The 15,794-nt window shown below is 53.4% G+C and overlaps 3 protein-coding genes and 1 non-coding gene across 4 annotated transcripts; 2 read left to right on the top strand and 2 right to left on the bottom strand.

The window, feature by feature from the left end:
* Positions 1-1,001: 1,001 nt before the first annotated feature.
* On the top strand, positions 1,002-2,037 carry COL26b_002814 (uncharacterized protein; the record flags this gene model as incomplete). Its single annotated transcript, XM_053175721.1, has 4 exons — positions 1,002-1,032; positions 1,085-1,301; positions 1,350-1,752; positions 1,804-2,037. 4 exons carry the CDS (start codon positions 1,002-1,004, stop codon positions 2,035-2,037), a joined length of 885 nt encoding a protein of 294 aa, XP_053040430.1.
* A 1,430-nt stretch (positions 2,038-3,467) lies between these two features.
* Positions 3,468-3,572, top strand: COL26b_002813. Its single transcript has one exon. It is a non-coding gene; the product is annotated as a tRNA-Arg (tRNA).
* A 4,480-nt stretch (positions 3,573-8,052) lies between these two features.
* Positions 8,053-9,714, bottom strand: COL26b_002812 (uncharacterized protein; the record flags this gene model as incomplete). Its single annotated transcript, XM_053175720.1, has 2 exons — positions 8,053-9,419; positions 9,537-9,714. 2 exons carry the CDS (start codon positions 9,712-9,714, stop codon positions 8,053-8,055), a joined length of 1,545 nt encoding a protein of 514 aa, XP_053040429.1.
* A 5,021-nt stretch (positions 9,715-14,735) lies between these two features.
* On the bottom strand, positions 14,736-15,432 carry HSP10 (10 kDa heat shock protein; the record flags this gene model as incomplete). The annotated part of the gene is made up of 4 exons (XM_053175719.1): positions 14,736-14,763; positions 14,902-14,960; positions 15,040-15,267; positions 15,430-15,432. The coding sequence occupies 4 exons, from the start codon at positions 15,430-15,432 to the stop codon at positions 14,736-14,738; spliced, it is 318 nt and encodes a 105-aa protein (XP_053040428.1).
* Positions 15,433-15,794: the final 362 nt, after the last annotated feature.

Below are 15,794 nucleotides of genomic sequence, written 5' to 3'. Positions count from 1 at the left end.
AAACGGACAGGGAAGAGCAACAAACAGGGTTAGCTGGGGCTAGATCGGCCAGTCGACCGCCAATGCATTGGCTCCGGCCAGCGGACTCCTTGTATCATGTTGTTAAACCGCCAAACGCAGGGCCGATCCCGATTCAAAGCGCTTGCCCGTCGCCCATGTGTACTGTACGTAGGCACGTATACCAGCTACAACACCGATGAATGCCTCGATTCAAGGCCTCAAAAGATCCATCCACCGACCGAGCAGAGCAGGTCACCCATACACCTGCCTTACGTGCTGCAGACCGTATCCAATCGGTAGTAGGATGGTCCTTGGCCTCAGGTGTCAGCAAGCAGCCAACCCATAGCCTACCCAGCCAAGCGAGGCGTCCAAACAAGCACACACAAGCCCCATCCATCTCATTTGCTCGCTGTCCCTGCCCGTCCCTTTCCAAGCTTTTCTCGTGCACCTCAGGATTGGGTTATGCTCCTGACACTGTCAACCTTGGATCATGAGCAGCATGTGGCCAGGGCGGCACTCTTGTTGGGGACCAACTCACGCAGTAGTTGCCAGTTCCCGCAATGGGAAAGCGTAGTGTTGTCGTGGGGGGCGTGGCTCTCGCGGACGTGGAGTTGTAAGGCAGGCGGCCCACGCACGTCGATATGAAAGTGAAAGAGAAAGAGAAGCCGATGTACATGCAGCCCACGCCCTCAGCACCTACCTTCCTTTCCGGCCTGCACCAGGGAAGGTACGTCTCTTGCATCTGCGTTACACGCTAATGTGCCTGTGGCGAGTTGCTTCCCCGCAGATTTCGCATCCCAGCTACCATCCATGTTTCTTTACCTGCTCGTTTAAATGCTACCCGCCTGCCGCCCATCTAACGTATGCCATTTCTCCTGTTTCCAACACGACCTCGCTGCACAACCATCAATAGCTTCATTGAAAGCTGACTGTGGATTGAGGACCGCTGGGAAGAAACCCGACTTATTTCACCACCTTGCGATATACGAGCTCGCGTCACGATGCCTACCGCCTCGGAGCGTATCAACGCATGTATGTCGTCGTCTTGTCCTTCGCTTGCTACAGCTTGCTAATCTGCCCCCAGTGAACCCCTTCTCCAAGAAGGAGTCTCATAGCGCTGGTTCCATCACGACATACAAAGTCCTGACCATCTTGTCTTGGCTTCTCGCCCTGGTCGTTACCCTGTACTACGTCACCAACGAGCCTCACGATGGCTTCACGATTCGCAGGAGAATATGGGATCAGAACTACCTGTACCGCACCGCCTTCACTCTGAACGCGACCATTGTTGATATTTACTGGTAAGTATGGAAGAATGGCAAGATGACGTCTGGTATTGACTATCCTAGGATTGTTCTTTTCATCCTCCAGATCGGCTATGTCGCCCACCTCTTCTCCAGCAACACCGACTACGTTAACGCTGCTGCCAGCGTCGGTTCTCACTTCATCTTCCACAACCTACTCCACTTCGCCTTCGTCATGCTATTCGTGCGCTCCCACTTCGTCTGGGCCGAGCTCATCTTGATCATCAACTTCGCCAACCTATCTTCGCTGTACTTCCGCCACAACACATATCCTCGTTTCATCCACTGGCCCGTCGTGTCTGCTCCCTTGGCATGGACTTTTGTTGCCATCTACTGGAACGGTGCGATCATGGTCCACGACCCCGACAACCTCGTTGCCCGCATCTTCGGCAACATCTTCATTTGGTCCATCCTTGTCTACGGTGGCTTCTTCATCACCATCTACAAGGTAAGTCTGGCAAGAGGCAGCTTCTCAGTCCACTCAACTAACACGTCGCAGGATTACACCATGGGCTTCTCTCTGAGCGTTTTGTCTGCCGCCATCGGTGTTGCTCAGTTCTACGATAAGGTTATTGCCTTCCAGTGGATCTTTGCCTTCACCATCATGGCCGTCCTCTTCGTCTCAACCCTCGTCATTGCCTACCCTGCTTGGTCTGGCAAGGAGTACTCCTGGCCCCGCCGCTCCGCTCCGGCCGACCAGGAGCGTGCCCCTCTTTTGGCCGACGACCAGTAGATTCAGAATTCTGCAACAACCAACCAGACAAGCAACTCTGACCTGGGTGTTGTTCACAGAAGCACCGATAGAGTCAAGAACAGGTACAAACGACGTGTTCAGAGGAAAAGAAGGACCCACGGAAGGGCGTGGGCATCGAAAAATTGCTTTCAAAATTGCTATGACGACTGGATCATTGGAGGGATGGCATGTAAATAGCGTTCTTTTGGTCACGCATGCGAGGAGAGACGGTAATATCCCATTTGGTTGACCAGGCAAAGGGTGCGAAACGCAGAGGATGACGTAGCTGTCGTTCTTATCGCTATCGCTATCGCCCGATAGCTTGTTATCGTAATGCACTAGTCTTGATAAGGAATAGCTGATTGTCCCCGTGCTCACCTGTCAATCATCTTGTGTGTACTTCTGTCTGTTCACGACCTGAGTTGCTGCCTCACTCGGGTGTCGTGCAGTGCAGGGTTACCATGAGCCCGAGGGCATTTCCCTTTCCTTTCAATGTTGGGAATGATATTTGCCAGATCTCCCGCATTGCCCGAATTTTGGCAACCCCCCGCGGGTCAAGATTTATCGAGCGTATATTCACCAAAGATGAATTGCACCTGATTCCAAGCGGATCAGAGAACAACGCCCCGCCAAACCCCCATAAATCCCAAGAAAACGGCATCGAAGACTTGAAGGCGCAAAAGCATTTGTGGAAGAAGGCCTCATTCGTGGCTGGAAGGTACGCGCATCGCACTCCGTACCATCCACCTCTACCTGTCCAGCAGGGCTCGTTGAGCTAACAACAGGTCTCTGCCCGTCTCATGCAGATTCGCCGCGAAAGAGGCCACGATCAAGGCACACATTCAGAGACGCCTGACCTTCCACGACATTACCATCTTGAGGAAGACACTGGTCGAGGGGCAGGCGAACGCGAACGGGAGCGGGCCGCCTGTGGCTGTGATTAAGGGTGCGAAGGAGGGCGAGCGGGCGCAGGAGGCCAAGATTACGATTAGCCATGATGGGGACTATGCCACTGCTGTGTGTATAGCTTATGAGCCACCTGTCGAAAAGGGAGGAAATGAATGAGGATGCGCTGAGTTAGAATAGTCGAATTCGCGAAGGCATGGTAGAGTTAGTACCTTGTCTGCCTGGCGAGATGCCTCACAGAAACGAACAGTGAGAGCTTTTTCGGTCATGCGTCTGCCATCTGTTTAACAGGTGCACCGGGGAAGACAGAAACGAATCGCCTTCCCGCGGAAAACAATCTGGGCCACGGGCCATCATGGCATCAATTCCAACTTGAAAAACCACGGCTCGAAACTTCTCACGCAAGCTCCACAAGCTCAAGCTGTGACGGCGCGCACGCACGACCCCACGCAGCTACCCACTGCAGGACTACATAAGCAGGCTCTGCTCGACTGACGTCAACAGCGAGTCAACTCGCTTCACTTGGCCGGCTGGCGCAATGGTAGCGCGTCAGCCTCCTACCTAGAGCCCCCTCACGGGGTCTCAGGGTTGATAGCTGAAGGTTGTGGGTTCGAGTCCCACGTTGGTCGGTCTCGATAACTGTTGCCATTTTCTGTATGTTGAGCAGATGCACGGCATTGAACCTTTTTTTTTTTTAAAGGCTTAGAAGAGTTTCACAAGGGACAACCCTATTCTGGGCTGTCCTGTCTCTCTTTGGAAATATGTGATCAGATACTTAGCTACACATGAATGAGTACATCGTTTCCGGGTCGAAGACAGAATGGCCGCTGTTTGGTCCACGAACACCTCGCACTCTGAGTGAGCGGACCCCATGAATCGCACCGCTCTGACAACATTGACCACCTGTTCCAATCGTCGAACCGAGGGAACTCACGAACTAATCAGGCAGGCGCCCTCTGCATTCCGACGCCTGTGGAGACTGCATAAAGCACTTGACTATGATCTTCATGACTTTGACTATGGCCGCAAAAATCGTAGTGGTAATGTCACTTTGTGATCGCCTCTTTGCTCTTCCATGGATCCACGGATGTGGCTTACCAACATTTTGATCGAGGCTACGTGAAGTCCTGGCCAAAGTCTTGCTGATAAGCGCTGTGTACCTTCATTTCTGCCGTCGCCTTATTCGACGGAGATATACATGGTGTAAAGAGAGGGTCAAAATTCGTGTACATTTCCACCATGCCATCTTAACTCAATACTATGCTATTACGCAGGCACAATCTCGGATCCAAGACCCTGACGGATGGTAGCAAAACATTTGTCGCTGCTGTTTTTTCTCACAGTCCCATACTCGGATTTATTTATAACGTCTAGTTGTTATTGATCGCATCTACTTCAAGACTTCCCTACTCTCAATCTAGGTCTTCGGGGTTCATTACCTATCGTACCATAAGTCCTCTATCCCGGGTGGCTAGGCAAGTACCATCTGGCGCAACCAACTGCATAGAACAAAATTGCCATCAGCTGCGTGTGGTGTATTCGTTTTGGGCAACCCAAGGCACGTTCGCAATGTTCGTGTCCTAACTAGAAGCAGATCTCCATCTCCTCAACCATCAGCAAAAAGCTCCGATCCCGTACTCTGTACTTGACCCCGATGAAGTTGAGATATCTATGTACGTCGCTTTCCGTCACTTTCGTCGCTTGCCATCTATTACGAGACTCGTCAAGGAATAACGCAGTCATCCTCAAACCCCCTTAGCTTGCCCACAGCTATGCAGGCCTGTTGCGAAATATTGGCCTCCCTCTCAGAGTCTTTATCTCCAAAATGCTGCACCGGAACTTAGACAATACATTGGCGGGGTCTCCGATGAGAGACTTCAGGATCCACGTCCGCTTTTAAGTACTCACACAATTGTGGAGGAGGATCGAGCTCGCAGTGGTCGAGACTTGTTGGCGGACTCGTTGGGAAACTTCCCAGCAATCATCGGGGATGTCGTGGTCGCTCCTCAGATTCCCAAAGTACCTAGTATACAAGCTCTTTGTGTTCGTGCAGACGAGGAAACATCGCTCTAAGCAGGCGTGACGGCAGCCATCCTCGTCTTCCTTCATGCTCGCCGTTGTATACGAGTACGAATTGGGCCGGCAAGAATCTTTCGAGCGTTTCATACCGGAACATTACAGACGTGGCGGGATAATGGGCCTTCGAATGACCAAGAGAGCACACGGTGTACCCTAGAAATATTTGTCGCTGAAGAAAGATGTGGATTGTGATGGCTTGCATATATGTAGTTCTCTCTCGCAACATTCCGAGTAAGGTTCCCTAAGGACGGTTTCCTACTGCAGCATTCGATGAAGCAAATCCAGCCCAACCGGCTCCGCCCTTGAATTTGCGGTAGGCGAGGGACATCGCATAAAGCCGCGCGTCCAAGCTGCCTTTCCCATGAACGAACAAACCAGATGAGAGTCATGTTTGCCGTGGATTAAAGGAAGCTCAAGTCGCAACCCCGAAGTTTTCTTCTTATGAGGTTCCCTTCTTGTGATCTTTGAGCGAAGCCACTGTGTTGTAGGGGTATTTCCTGGCTATAAGCGCGAGAGACTGGCGAGCGACAGAGTCGATGAAATGAGCATGAATTCACCCGTTGGTTTGCGCCCTTAGTTATGGGGTATCGAGTACGAGTCAATCTTCTGTAGAACATCTACAAAGGCGAAGTCATTGGCTTGTTCGAGTCAATCGAGTTGTCCGAATGGTGTATTAAATAGACACCCGCTATGTGCCATGGTACATTGAAACACATTTGGCATTTCTCGTCTTTAACATCAACACAGCAACTAAGGACTTTGGGACATCTTTAGGGCATCGATATCATGAGGGAAAATACGAGAATAAGAAGGTCACATCTGCGTAGCTCTGAATGCCACAGATACACCGCTTCAGAAGCGGCCGGCTGCTGCCGTGACCAGGACGCCGAGATCTATGTGTGCTCGTGATAGAGGCACCATTTGAAGAAGGTCTTGGCTCTTCAGGCTGTTTGGGCGCTGATTTTGCTCGTATGCAGTGAGTCGAGATGTATATATCAAAGACGACAGCCTTCACGGTCTCTGGAACAGTGATACGCAACTAACACCCGGCGGGTGTCTTGACTGTGGATAGGGAGGTTTCAAGATGGTTTCAACCATTCTAGAACCGCGAGGCACTGGATAGAGTACATGGTTGTTGATATTGCCATTATGGTATCGCGGGTATTCATTTATATGAATTAGACAGACCCTTACCAAATTACTACCCGGAGCAACTGATAAGTCCTGTCAGTCATGGAAAGGACGTTGATACGGGGGTATAAAAGGGACGCATTCATGCTTTTCTGCCGCGTTCCCCAACGTCTGTCTCATCAGACGAATGGCTGGACTTTCTCTCATACCAACTTTGGTCCAGACTCCCATGTGTCATCTAACACCTCTATCATTCATCAACCTCACTGGTGTATTTCGTGATTATTCATGGGGTCTCTCAGGGGCAAAGCTTTATTCATAGCTGCAGTCTTTTCCCTGAAGGTCAAATCACCATTGGCCTATTGGAGTGCTATCAACATAGGCACTTCTCATTGTGTGATGTCTCTATCTGGATAAAGACAAGCTTTAGAGAAAATAGATTCGATACGTTGTGAATTAGCAACATAGAAGTTGCTGTTTTATAGCTCCCACAGAAGATGCCAATCGCCTGTCACTGTCAAAGGACGTCTACTCCCAAAAACCAACTGTAAGATCCTACGCTAATCGAAGTTATATATATATATATATATATAACAAAGACAAAGCTCATCAAACAAAGCCACAGGGCAAATGGGACCTAGAACCAGGAGCATGTCAATGTTTGAGCTTAGTGAAGCGACTAAATTGTTCACCCAAAGACCCGAGTCTCAGCCGATCTCACGTATCCGTCAGATACATCTACTCATCTTGCGTGTATTCTCACAAAACAACGGACGAATGGATAAATGACAAACGATGCCAGGCCTCGAACGAATCAAATCACAGTAACATTGTGTATCAAAGGAGTAGGCACCTTCGAGATACCGCTCAACATACCGAGACACAGCTAGAAGAAGCACAAGCTCTGTCCTCACGATCCACTGCAGGACTTCACATATAATTGAATGAATGTATGTAAGTAAAGATTGTCGACTGGCCATTCTATCTCATTATAACCTCTAAGCCTACGATGAAGATATCCGCAGATAGAGGGATCAAACCTAAGCCTTAAAGTATCAGTGTGATAAACAGACGACGCACCTCATCCTGCACCCTCAGTTCCACCTTCAGCCACAGTCAGGGAAAGGGAGACGATGGCAGCTTTTTCACGCTTAGCTGCCTGACCTTTACAGCCCGGCTTATACCGCACTCAGCCGTCGCGGGCACGGCGGTATGGATCCTCTTCCGGAGGCCGAGAAGCATGAGTTGCTTAGCTGGTGCCGAACCAGCGGCTATAAGAACGAGATGATGTTACATGAACGACGGTTACGAGACTTAAAACCAGAACTTCTCCTAATCAAAGATACGTCGTGGAGTAGGAGACCGCTTGTCACGTACGTAGAGATGATAAGCGTGTTCTTAATCCTTGCAATGAACCAAGGAATATGCCATCAGTCTACAACATTATGCGCGGCATGATTACGTCAACTTGGCTCAACAAGCGTATCAAGTTTCCCATAGAAATGTTTTGGTTTTGAATGGATACAGAGTATGTACAAGAATGGCACGAAGAAACAAGGAATACAAAACACCAGAAACCCAATGCAAGAGATACGACGTGTGTCACCCTTTTGTCTCGTTCCGTTCCCGTGTTTTACACATTGCTCTTCTCAAAAGATAAAAAAGAATTTGAATGCTACCCGGCCATTGTGTGAATGGTATGCCCGTTGAAAAAAAAAAAAAAAACTTCTTCCCATCTCCCCAAAAAGCCCAGTTTGGTCCCTAAAGTACAGAGTTTGTCGAAGCGAAAGTCGGTGGTGTCTCTTTTTGCAATGAATCTTTCATATCGTCATAATGCCACATAACGTCGATGAAAACGTGATGCGAGTGTAAAAAAGGCGTTGAAGGGCAGCGAACCGCTTAGTGGCGGTGGTGAGCCTTGGCGTGAGCAGCGACGTGGCGCTTGCTGTTGCCGCCCTTGTTCTGGTACTTGTCGAGGCAGAGGCCGAAGGCGGAGTCGCAGCCGCAGCCGCAGTGGCGCATGCTGCTGCCGCAGGTGCCCATGGGCGAGCAGCAGTATCCGAAGCCGCTGCCGGAGCAGGTCTGGCCGTTGGCGGCGGTGCCGCACTTGCCGTCGGTGGAGACGTTGGAAGCGCCGCCGGTGGCGCTGGGCGCGGCGGGGGCGGCGGAGGAGGCGACGGCGGTGGGCTTGACGGCGGGGGCGGAGGTGGCGACGGGGTCCTCGGCGGCGTACTCGGCGGAGGCGGCAGGGGTAGACGCGGCGGCGATGGGGGTGGAGGAAGCGATGGGGGTGGAAGAGACGGGGGCAGCGGAGGAGGCGGCGGAGGAACCGGTGTTGGAAGAGGCGGAGGAGCCGAGGAGGGCGAGGTTCACGGCTTCGGGGATGGCGCCAGGGGCGGGGACGGTGGTGGCAGAGATCTGGTTCTCCGGGGGGCCGTTCCAGTTGCCGGCGGTGCACTGGTCGGAGATGACCTTGCACATGCCCGAGTTCCAGGCGTCGCAGTTCTTGGAGCCGGTGGGGGGAGCGGAGGAGAAACACTTCTCACCCTGGGCGTAGCAGGCGTCGACCTGGTCCCAGCAGCCCACCTGCGTGCTGTAGGTCTCGAGGGGAACACCGCACCAGTTGCCAACCTTCAGGAGGCAGTTGGCAGGGACGGCGCCCTCAATGTCCTTGGCGGCGAGGGCCATGACGCCGGAGGAGGAGCCGCTGGGGCTGTAGACCTTGGGGCCGGGGACGGTGTAGGTGGTGGAGGGGTTCTGGGAGCTGTCGTAGAGGTTCCAGTTGTTGCCGGGCTCGGAGCCGTCAACGTAGCCGGGGATGCTGACGGCGTACTCGGAGGGGATGTCGAGGGATCCGGAGGGGCCGTCCTCGATGTAGATCTGGGCGCAGCCGACGTAGTACTGGGGGTCCTTGAGGGAGACGGCCTGGTGGAGAGCGAGAATCTCGGGACGGGCGAGGTAGTAACCGGCGGGGAGTCCAGAGGGGAGCTCGACGGTCAGGAGACCGTTGTTGGCGATGAGCCTGTCGACACCCCACTTGCCCTCGCTGTCGAGACCGTCGTCCCAAATCTTGAACCAGCCGGAGCCGGCGGCGGCGGAGGTGAACATGTCGTCGACCTTCTTGAGGTAGACGGAGACGGGACCCCTGTGGGAGGGGTCAATGGAGCCGGACTGGCGGGCGTCGGGCCACTGGCGGAACTCGAAGGTGAGCTTGGAGCTGCCGGCGGCGGGGCAGACGTAGGCGACGGCGTTGGCACCATCCTTGCCTGCGAGTGCGTCAGTATCAATCTCATGATGTTGTTTTTGGATGCGTGTAAGTCTGAGCGTCGTCTGGGATTTTGGTGGAGACGCTAGAAGCACGATGGATCAGGAAAAGAACTTACCGCAAGCCATGTCGTCGCTGGTCAGGCCGGCGACGGGAGAGGTGGCGATGTCTCCCTCCATGGGGGTACGGATACAGGTGGCATCTCCCTCAGACTCGCCGTTGATGTAGAGCTTGGAGAGCATGGTGTGGGCGTTGGCGACGGAGGCCATGGCCAGGGCCACGGTGAGGAACTGCATGGTGGGCAAAAAAGGTGGGTATCCTGTTGTTGACTTTTGTGCAAGAAGTGATGCTGATCGAATGCGATATTTCTGTAGCAGGCCTGCTGAGAGTCGAAGTTTCCGAGATCGAAGTTTGGTCGAGGTCGAAAAGGGTTCGAAGGTCTAGAGGGAAGGACCGTGAATGGGTCGTTCAAGCGCTTGGCTTAGACGATGTGTGTGTGCAAGGAGCGGACTGTTCAACAGCAACTTTTCTCGATGAGAAGAAGTGGAGTGAATGAAGGGCAAGTGCAAAAAAAGGACTTGGCCCGAGATATGTTTTCTGTATAAGGAATGGAACGTTCGTTCAGACTGAGCAGAGACGAACAAGAAGGGAGTGTGGTATCAGCGGCCAGCTGTGATGTACAGAAAGTCGATGGAGCCAGGAGGGCAAGAAGGGAGGCCCGTTATCGAGGGCGAGATGCCTCGATGGGTTTATATCATCCAACCAACAGACCACAACCCCAGCCTTCCATGACAAGTCAGCCAAAAACTAGGCCCGATTTTAAAAAAGTAGGGGAGCCAGGGCTTTGCAGCCGCCCTCGTCATCTTGTTGGATGGAGTCATGGTGCCTGGTCCACGGGAGGGCTAGGAGCGTTTGGGTGGTCTCGGGAGTTGGGACTGGACTGGGAGAGGGTGAGCGAGGGACTCAGGTCAGGGAGAAAGACTGTACTCGTGTAGCTATTCGCTCACTCACTCACTCAGATTCACTCAATCAACCCGCTTGCACCCCCTTTGGACCTGCAGGTCCGCTCCTGCATGGTCCCAGGGTAGGGCCTTGGGAATAGCCCAAGTCTCCATCTCATCTCGTCTCTGTCCAGTGTGCTTTCAGCCCGCCCCCATGCTCGGTGCAGAGGCCCCCATGTTCCCGCCTTGCAGGTTACATGCAGTGGCGCTAGCGCGCAGTTCTGCCGAGGAGGAACTGGGAAGGAGGAGGAGGAGCTCATCAGCAAACAGCAGCAAATTGCCGCGGGCGGGAGAGAAACAGAGAAAGAAAGCTGGTGCTGCTCAATGAGACGGTCAGGTAAGGTACGGACGGCGTACGGTACCCAGCAGAGAGGGTCAGATCATGGCCACGGCGTCCGGGAACCCAGGACTGCTGCAACGCTGGCCCATGCCAAGAGAAGCCGATGGCAGTCCCGGGCCAGGTGTTGGGCAAAACAAGCCTACGGGTTGCCTTCGATTTCATATTGCAGGGTGCCGTGGCGTGCGCTAGCGCGCAAACGGGGAGGGAAAGATGAAACGGAGGAGGGGCGGCGCCGGAGCGGGGCGCCTTCTCTTAGCGTCTCTCTCTCTCTCTCTCTCTCTCTCCAGGGCAGGGCTCCCTACGGCGTAAGTCTTCTGCTCGGGGAATTAAAGCAGAAGACCTAGGGGCCCTGAGTCGCTCCGGCTGTCTGTCAGGCACCAGGTACGGGCGGTACGCATGCGCTGCTGTGGGTTGCAGTGGTGTGGTGATGGTGCAGACTGCAGTTGCAGCGGCAGCTTCAGACAAGAAACGACAAACATGATCGACATGATAAACAGCCCGAGGCCGGGCGAATAGACGCGCGCTGGTTTGCAGCTCTTTTTTAGGGTTGCGTTTTGGGACCTTGGGTATGATGCATCTCATCCTATCTTACCCTGCCTTACCTTCCACCCCTGGCAGGTACAGATAACAGCATCCAGGGATAGCAACACAGTACAGATATCCATATCCGTACCTACCATGGGGTGAATTCCCTCACCCTCAGCCTTGAGGATCCGCCGGCCTTTGCACAGTCTTGTTGGACTCTGGCCCTCCCCTCTTCCTCCCAATTATGTTCTCATCTGTCTCGTGGTTTCTCTCACATTCGATCTCGGGAGACGGGATGGGACCAGGGCAGACAGACCGTCTAGACTCTGAAGGATGCAGATGAGATGGTCCGCACTAGAACGAATTTTTTTTTTTCCCTTGATTCTCCCCGATAAAATGTGATGGTGGAGGGTCTCCCGAGGAGGCTGAAGCGGCGTGCTGATTTCCATCGCATTGCGCCGCGTCCTCCAGCCGGGCGTCGATCCCCTGAAGCTTGTCGACAGCAGGCTCCAGCAATATCGGAAGCCGAAATGACAGATTCGGAGCGGGTCCCTCTCGACCCTCGGTTTTCCAAGGAATCAAACAGTTCACACTGGAGCAACGCGCCAGCGCTGATTTCCTCGTCGGAGGGGAAACCCGGAACCCAGGGGCAGGGGGAAGACTGAGGAGGTGACAGCTTAGCCATCTTGGCGGTTTTTGGGGGTGGTTTTCGACGACGACGACGACGACGTCGCGAAAGCCTGACGTGAAGGGGGCCAGGCTGACTTCAGACTGTGAATGTAACCTACGGCATTGTTGGTTGGCGGTTTACCTAATCCTGCTGGTACTTGCTCTGCCATCTGACAGGGTGGCGGGAAGGGGGTCATTATTAGACGGTTCGTCTGAAAGTGATCTAGAAGGAAAAAAAGCGACGAACAAACGAAGGAAGCGAGCGAGACATTCCAATCAACTCCTGACTATCAGTGTCCGTACCCCCGTCGGCTGATGCCCGAGGTTGGGTGACGGGCTCGTTGACGGATTATGGCTGATCTGTCTTCCCGGCGAGCCTCAAGCCTCCCAAAGACACGCGCTATAGGTTCGTCCAGTGTGCGTGCCTTGCAGTAGTGTAAACAGTAAGCTTAACGTTAGGGGGGAGGGGAGGTAAACGGACGAGGGCCGTTGGGAAACATTTGCCGTGGGTTGATGGCTGCTGCACTGGGTACCTCCCCTATATTTCTCCTCCTCCTCAAACGCACTTAAGCAACTTAAGCCCTTAAGCTTGACACCCTAAAACTGGGCCTGCGACCCGAACAAGCAAACACAGAGGCGGCCAGAACGAACGGACCAAGGAAACACAACGTGACGAAACCACACAAAACACTGGGACAGTGGTGACGGTACACGTTGTCGACGGAGACGGCTTTACAAGCTGGAACCTTGGTTCTGGGAACTGGACTCGTGGACGGTGGAACCGAAGACTCGCACGCGCCAGCGCCGTCATCAGCGGCTTTCCCTGTCTCCGCGAGATTTCTTGATTGATGGCACCGCAACATTGCAACGGCAGACGGGAGACGGGAGAGTGCGCAAACTGCTGCCGGCTGCACTGAACAGCAAACACCCAATGCACACTCTCCATCCCCCGGGCCCCGTCCGATGTTTGAGGCTGCTCCGTTTCCCAGATCGCGCGCCAGAGGAGACATGCAAACGCCTCCCGATTGGCAGCTGGAGCCACGCAGCCGCCAGTCTATTCTAGCAGCAGCAGCAGCAGCAGCAGCAGCCGCCGCCGCCACCTTCGTGACCTTGCCGAATTCAACTACTGCGCTCCTTTCCTCCCCCACATCGAGCACCATCAGCCGCCCTGCCTCCCTGAATCAGATTTCAGAAGCCGATGAGAAACAAGCTGCGATTCGATCTCCGTCGTTCCGATGCCGAGACGCCGGCGCTTGTCTAGACCCAGCAAGGAGTACATACACACGCACAGCAGGGAGGAGAAGGGCAGAAAGGAAGAAAAAAAAAACCATCAAGCAGGTCGCGAACCTCAAATCTCTCTGCACAATGCCTGGCCCAGTTCGAGTCTTCGACCCATGGGCCATGGTTCGTTTTTTTTTACTGCGTGTGAAAATAGGAGGTGGGAACTCCGGGTCTCCCGTGGGCGCAACTCCGTCCACATCTCGGACTCCCACTTCTCGTTTCCCTGCTCCGATTCGCTCGTTCATTCACTCGTTCCCGTTGCCCATTATCCATATCTCATCACCCTTGTTCCTGTGTGTTTTGTTTATCGCTCAGTGGTCTCGTTGCTTTGTTTGGCCGAATTCTCAATCCCCGTCTAATTAACTAACCCATGAATCCATACCATCCACATGGGCATTCAATATGCGTATATTCATCTGTTTGCCAATGATTCGTCACTCTGACTACCTACTATCCGAAGGTGAACCCGCCGCAGCGCTTTCGTTTCCGCACTACGTACACAAACACACAAACAGAACAGTCTGGTGGAATTAATTGACTCGGGCACTCGCCGAGCCCCCGTCCCTCCCCATATCATTCGCGGACCGCAGCACAGCGCAGCCGCAGCCGCAGCGGCTGTGTCACTCTCACTGAATCGCCAACTCCCATGCCTCTCCAATGACGCCGATTCGTATGCAAAGTAGATCCTCGCCCGGTCCGAGCTCGTGTATGTGCAGACCTGGGGAGAGTAGAAGAAACAACGCGCAAGCCACTTGATTCACCTTTTCCCTTTCTTTACGAACAACAATACGGGCCGTGGAATGGGACAAATGCACGGAAGAAACGCATTGTTGCACACCGGTCCAAAAGAACAGACAATATGCGAGCGACTTTGCTCCTCTAGCGCAGCTCCTCTGCCTCAGAGACCGTCCTTCGTCCAACCCCTTCGGTCTTGGCAAAAAGGGGACAAGCCGTCAGTGTAGCGAGTAGATGACGTACGCCATGTCGTGGAAATGTCATTGGGAGGTGTTCGAGACACTATTGTTTTTTGAACTCACACACACAATGCACTGTTTAGGCGAGAATGGCGACTATCTTGGAGAGGGGAGAAGGTTTTGTCATGAGTCAAACCGCGCGGGGTTCTCCAAAAGAGAGCAGGTAGACCGGGTCAGAGGCGCATGAAAGCCGACTTGGTTCAGTTGAAGCTCAACCGTCGTCAGCTCCTCCGATGCCACCTCATCTTCTTTCGTCTAAACGCCCACGGAGGCTACAAGTATACCCAAACATAACACCAGGTCTATGCCAAAAATGCCAACACAATAGCAAATCGTCCCTTGTTCTCTTGCGTACTCATGCTGCACGCTTTTAGGGGGGAGAGTTAAGAAGTTTTGTTTCCTTTTGATACACAGTATTGTACACGCCAAGAAATCGTTGAAATCGTGGGGTATCCTCTTTTTTTTTTGATCCGGGGGAGTTGATTTTTGTTTGTTTTACATTATCATATCCTTACAATTACATTTCCTTACGACTCGTTGATCTTGGCCAGAATCCTGAAGCGCACACCCAGTCAGCTATCGTTTGGTCTTCGAAACTTGATCGCTCCCCGAGAGCAAATGGACAGCAGACTACTGCCGCTGGTATGTACAGGTGCATGATGACACCTAGAGAGAAGGGAACGGTAAACTTACTCGCTGTCGCGGAAGAGCTGGTACTCCTCCTCGCCGACCTTGACGGGGGAACCGCCGAACTGTATTGAACCTCGTCAGCATACTTGTCCACATCCCGTCACACATCGCCATGTTTCCAAGACAGAGAGGAAAACTCACCTGAGGAATCAGAACACGGTCACCCTGGGCGACGCCCATGGGTAGTCTGTTGCCCTTCTTGTCGAGGGCGCCGGGGCCGACGGCGAGGACCTTGGCCTCGTTGAGCTCCTTGACGCTGGACTCGGGCAGGAAGATGCCGCTGGCGGTCTTGGTCTCGGCCTTGACGCGCTGGACGAGGACGCGGTCCAGGAGGGGCACGAGGGCGCGGATGGAGCGGACGGAGGTGGCCTGTATTCATGGTGCGTTAGACTACATTCTCAGTTCTTCCATGTTTAGGACAGCGCAGCTGCGCCGTCAATTGGCGTCCTTCCAAATCGCATTGGGCGCAAAAAAAACAGAAACACCTCGCTGTATGACTGCGAAATCGCAAGACGGAGGGACGCAACGTACCATTGTGACGGTTGAAATTGATCAGTGACTGAAGCGCAACTGCAACGTGAGGAGGAAAAGTGGATGGACAACGAGTTTGGGAGGCGGGTACGGGGAACGAACTTTATGTCTTGAAGCTATTCCAAGAGCTTCCAGAAAGTCGACAATTTTTTGGGTCGATCGGCCGAAAGATTTTCCCGGTGCCCCACCACCACCGTCCAGTAACCCCTCGTCGGGCCGAGGAAGGACGGCGGCTCATTCCGACTTCGCAAATCAGATGGCGGAATCGCGACATCATGTCAACGATAAGCAGATAAGCCGCATCACACCTTGTTTGCTAGATTAGGCAAGTCGCTCTCACACGATCATAAGCAGAAGGTCACTAC

The sequence above is a fragment of the Colletotrichum chrysophilum genome, assembly GCF_026319265.1.
Source record: "Colletotrichum chrysophilum strain AFK26 chromosome Unknown scaffold_14, whole genome shotgun sequence".
Classification (NCBI taxonomy): Eukaryota; Fungi; Ascomycota; class Sordariomycetes; order Glomerellales; family Glomerellaceae; genus Colletotrichum; species Colletotrichum chrysophilum.
The sequence above is the reverse complement of the archived record's forward strand: the minus strand, read 5'-3'. Positions and strand labels throughout refer to the sequence as shown.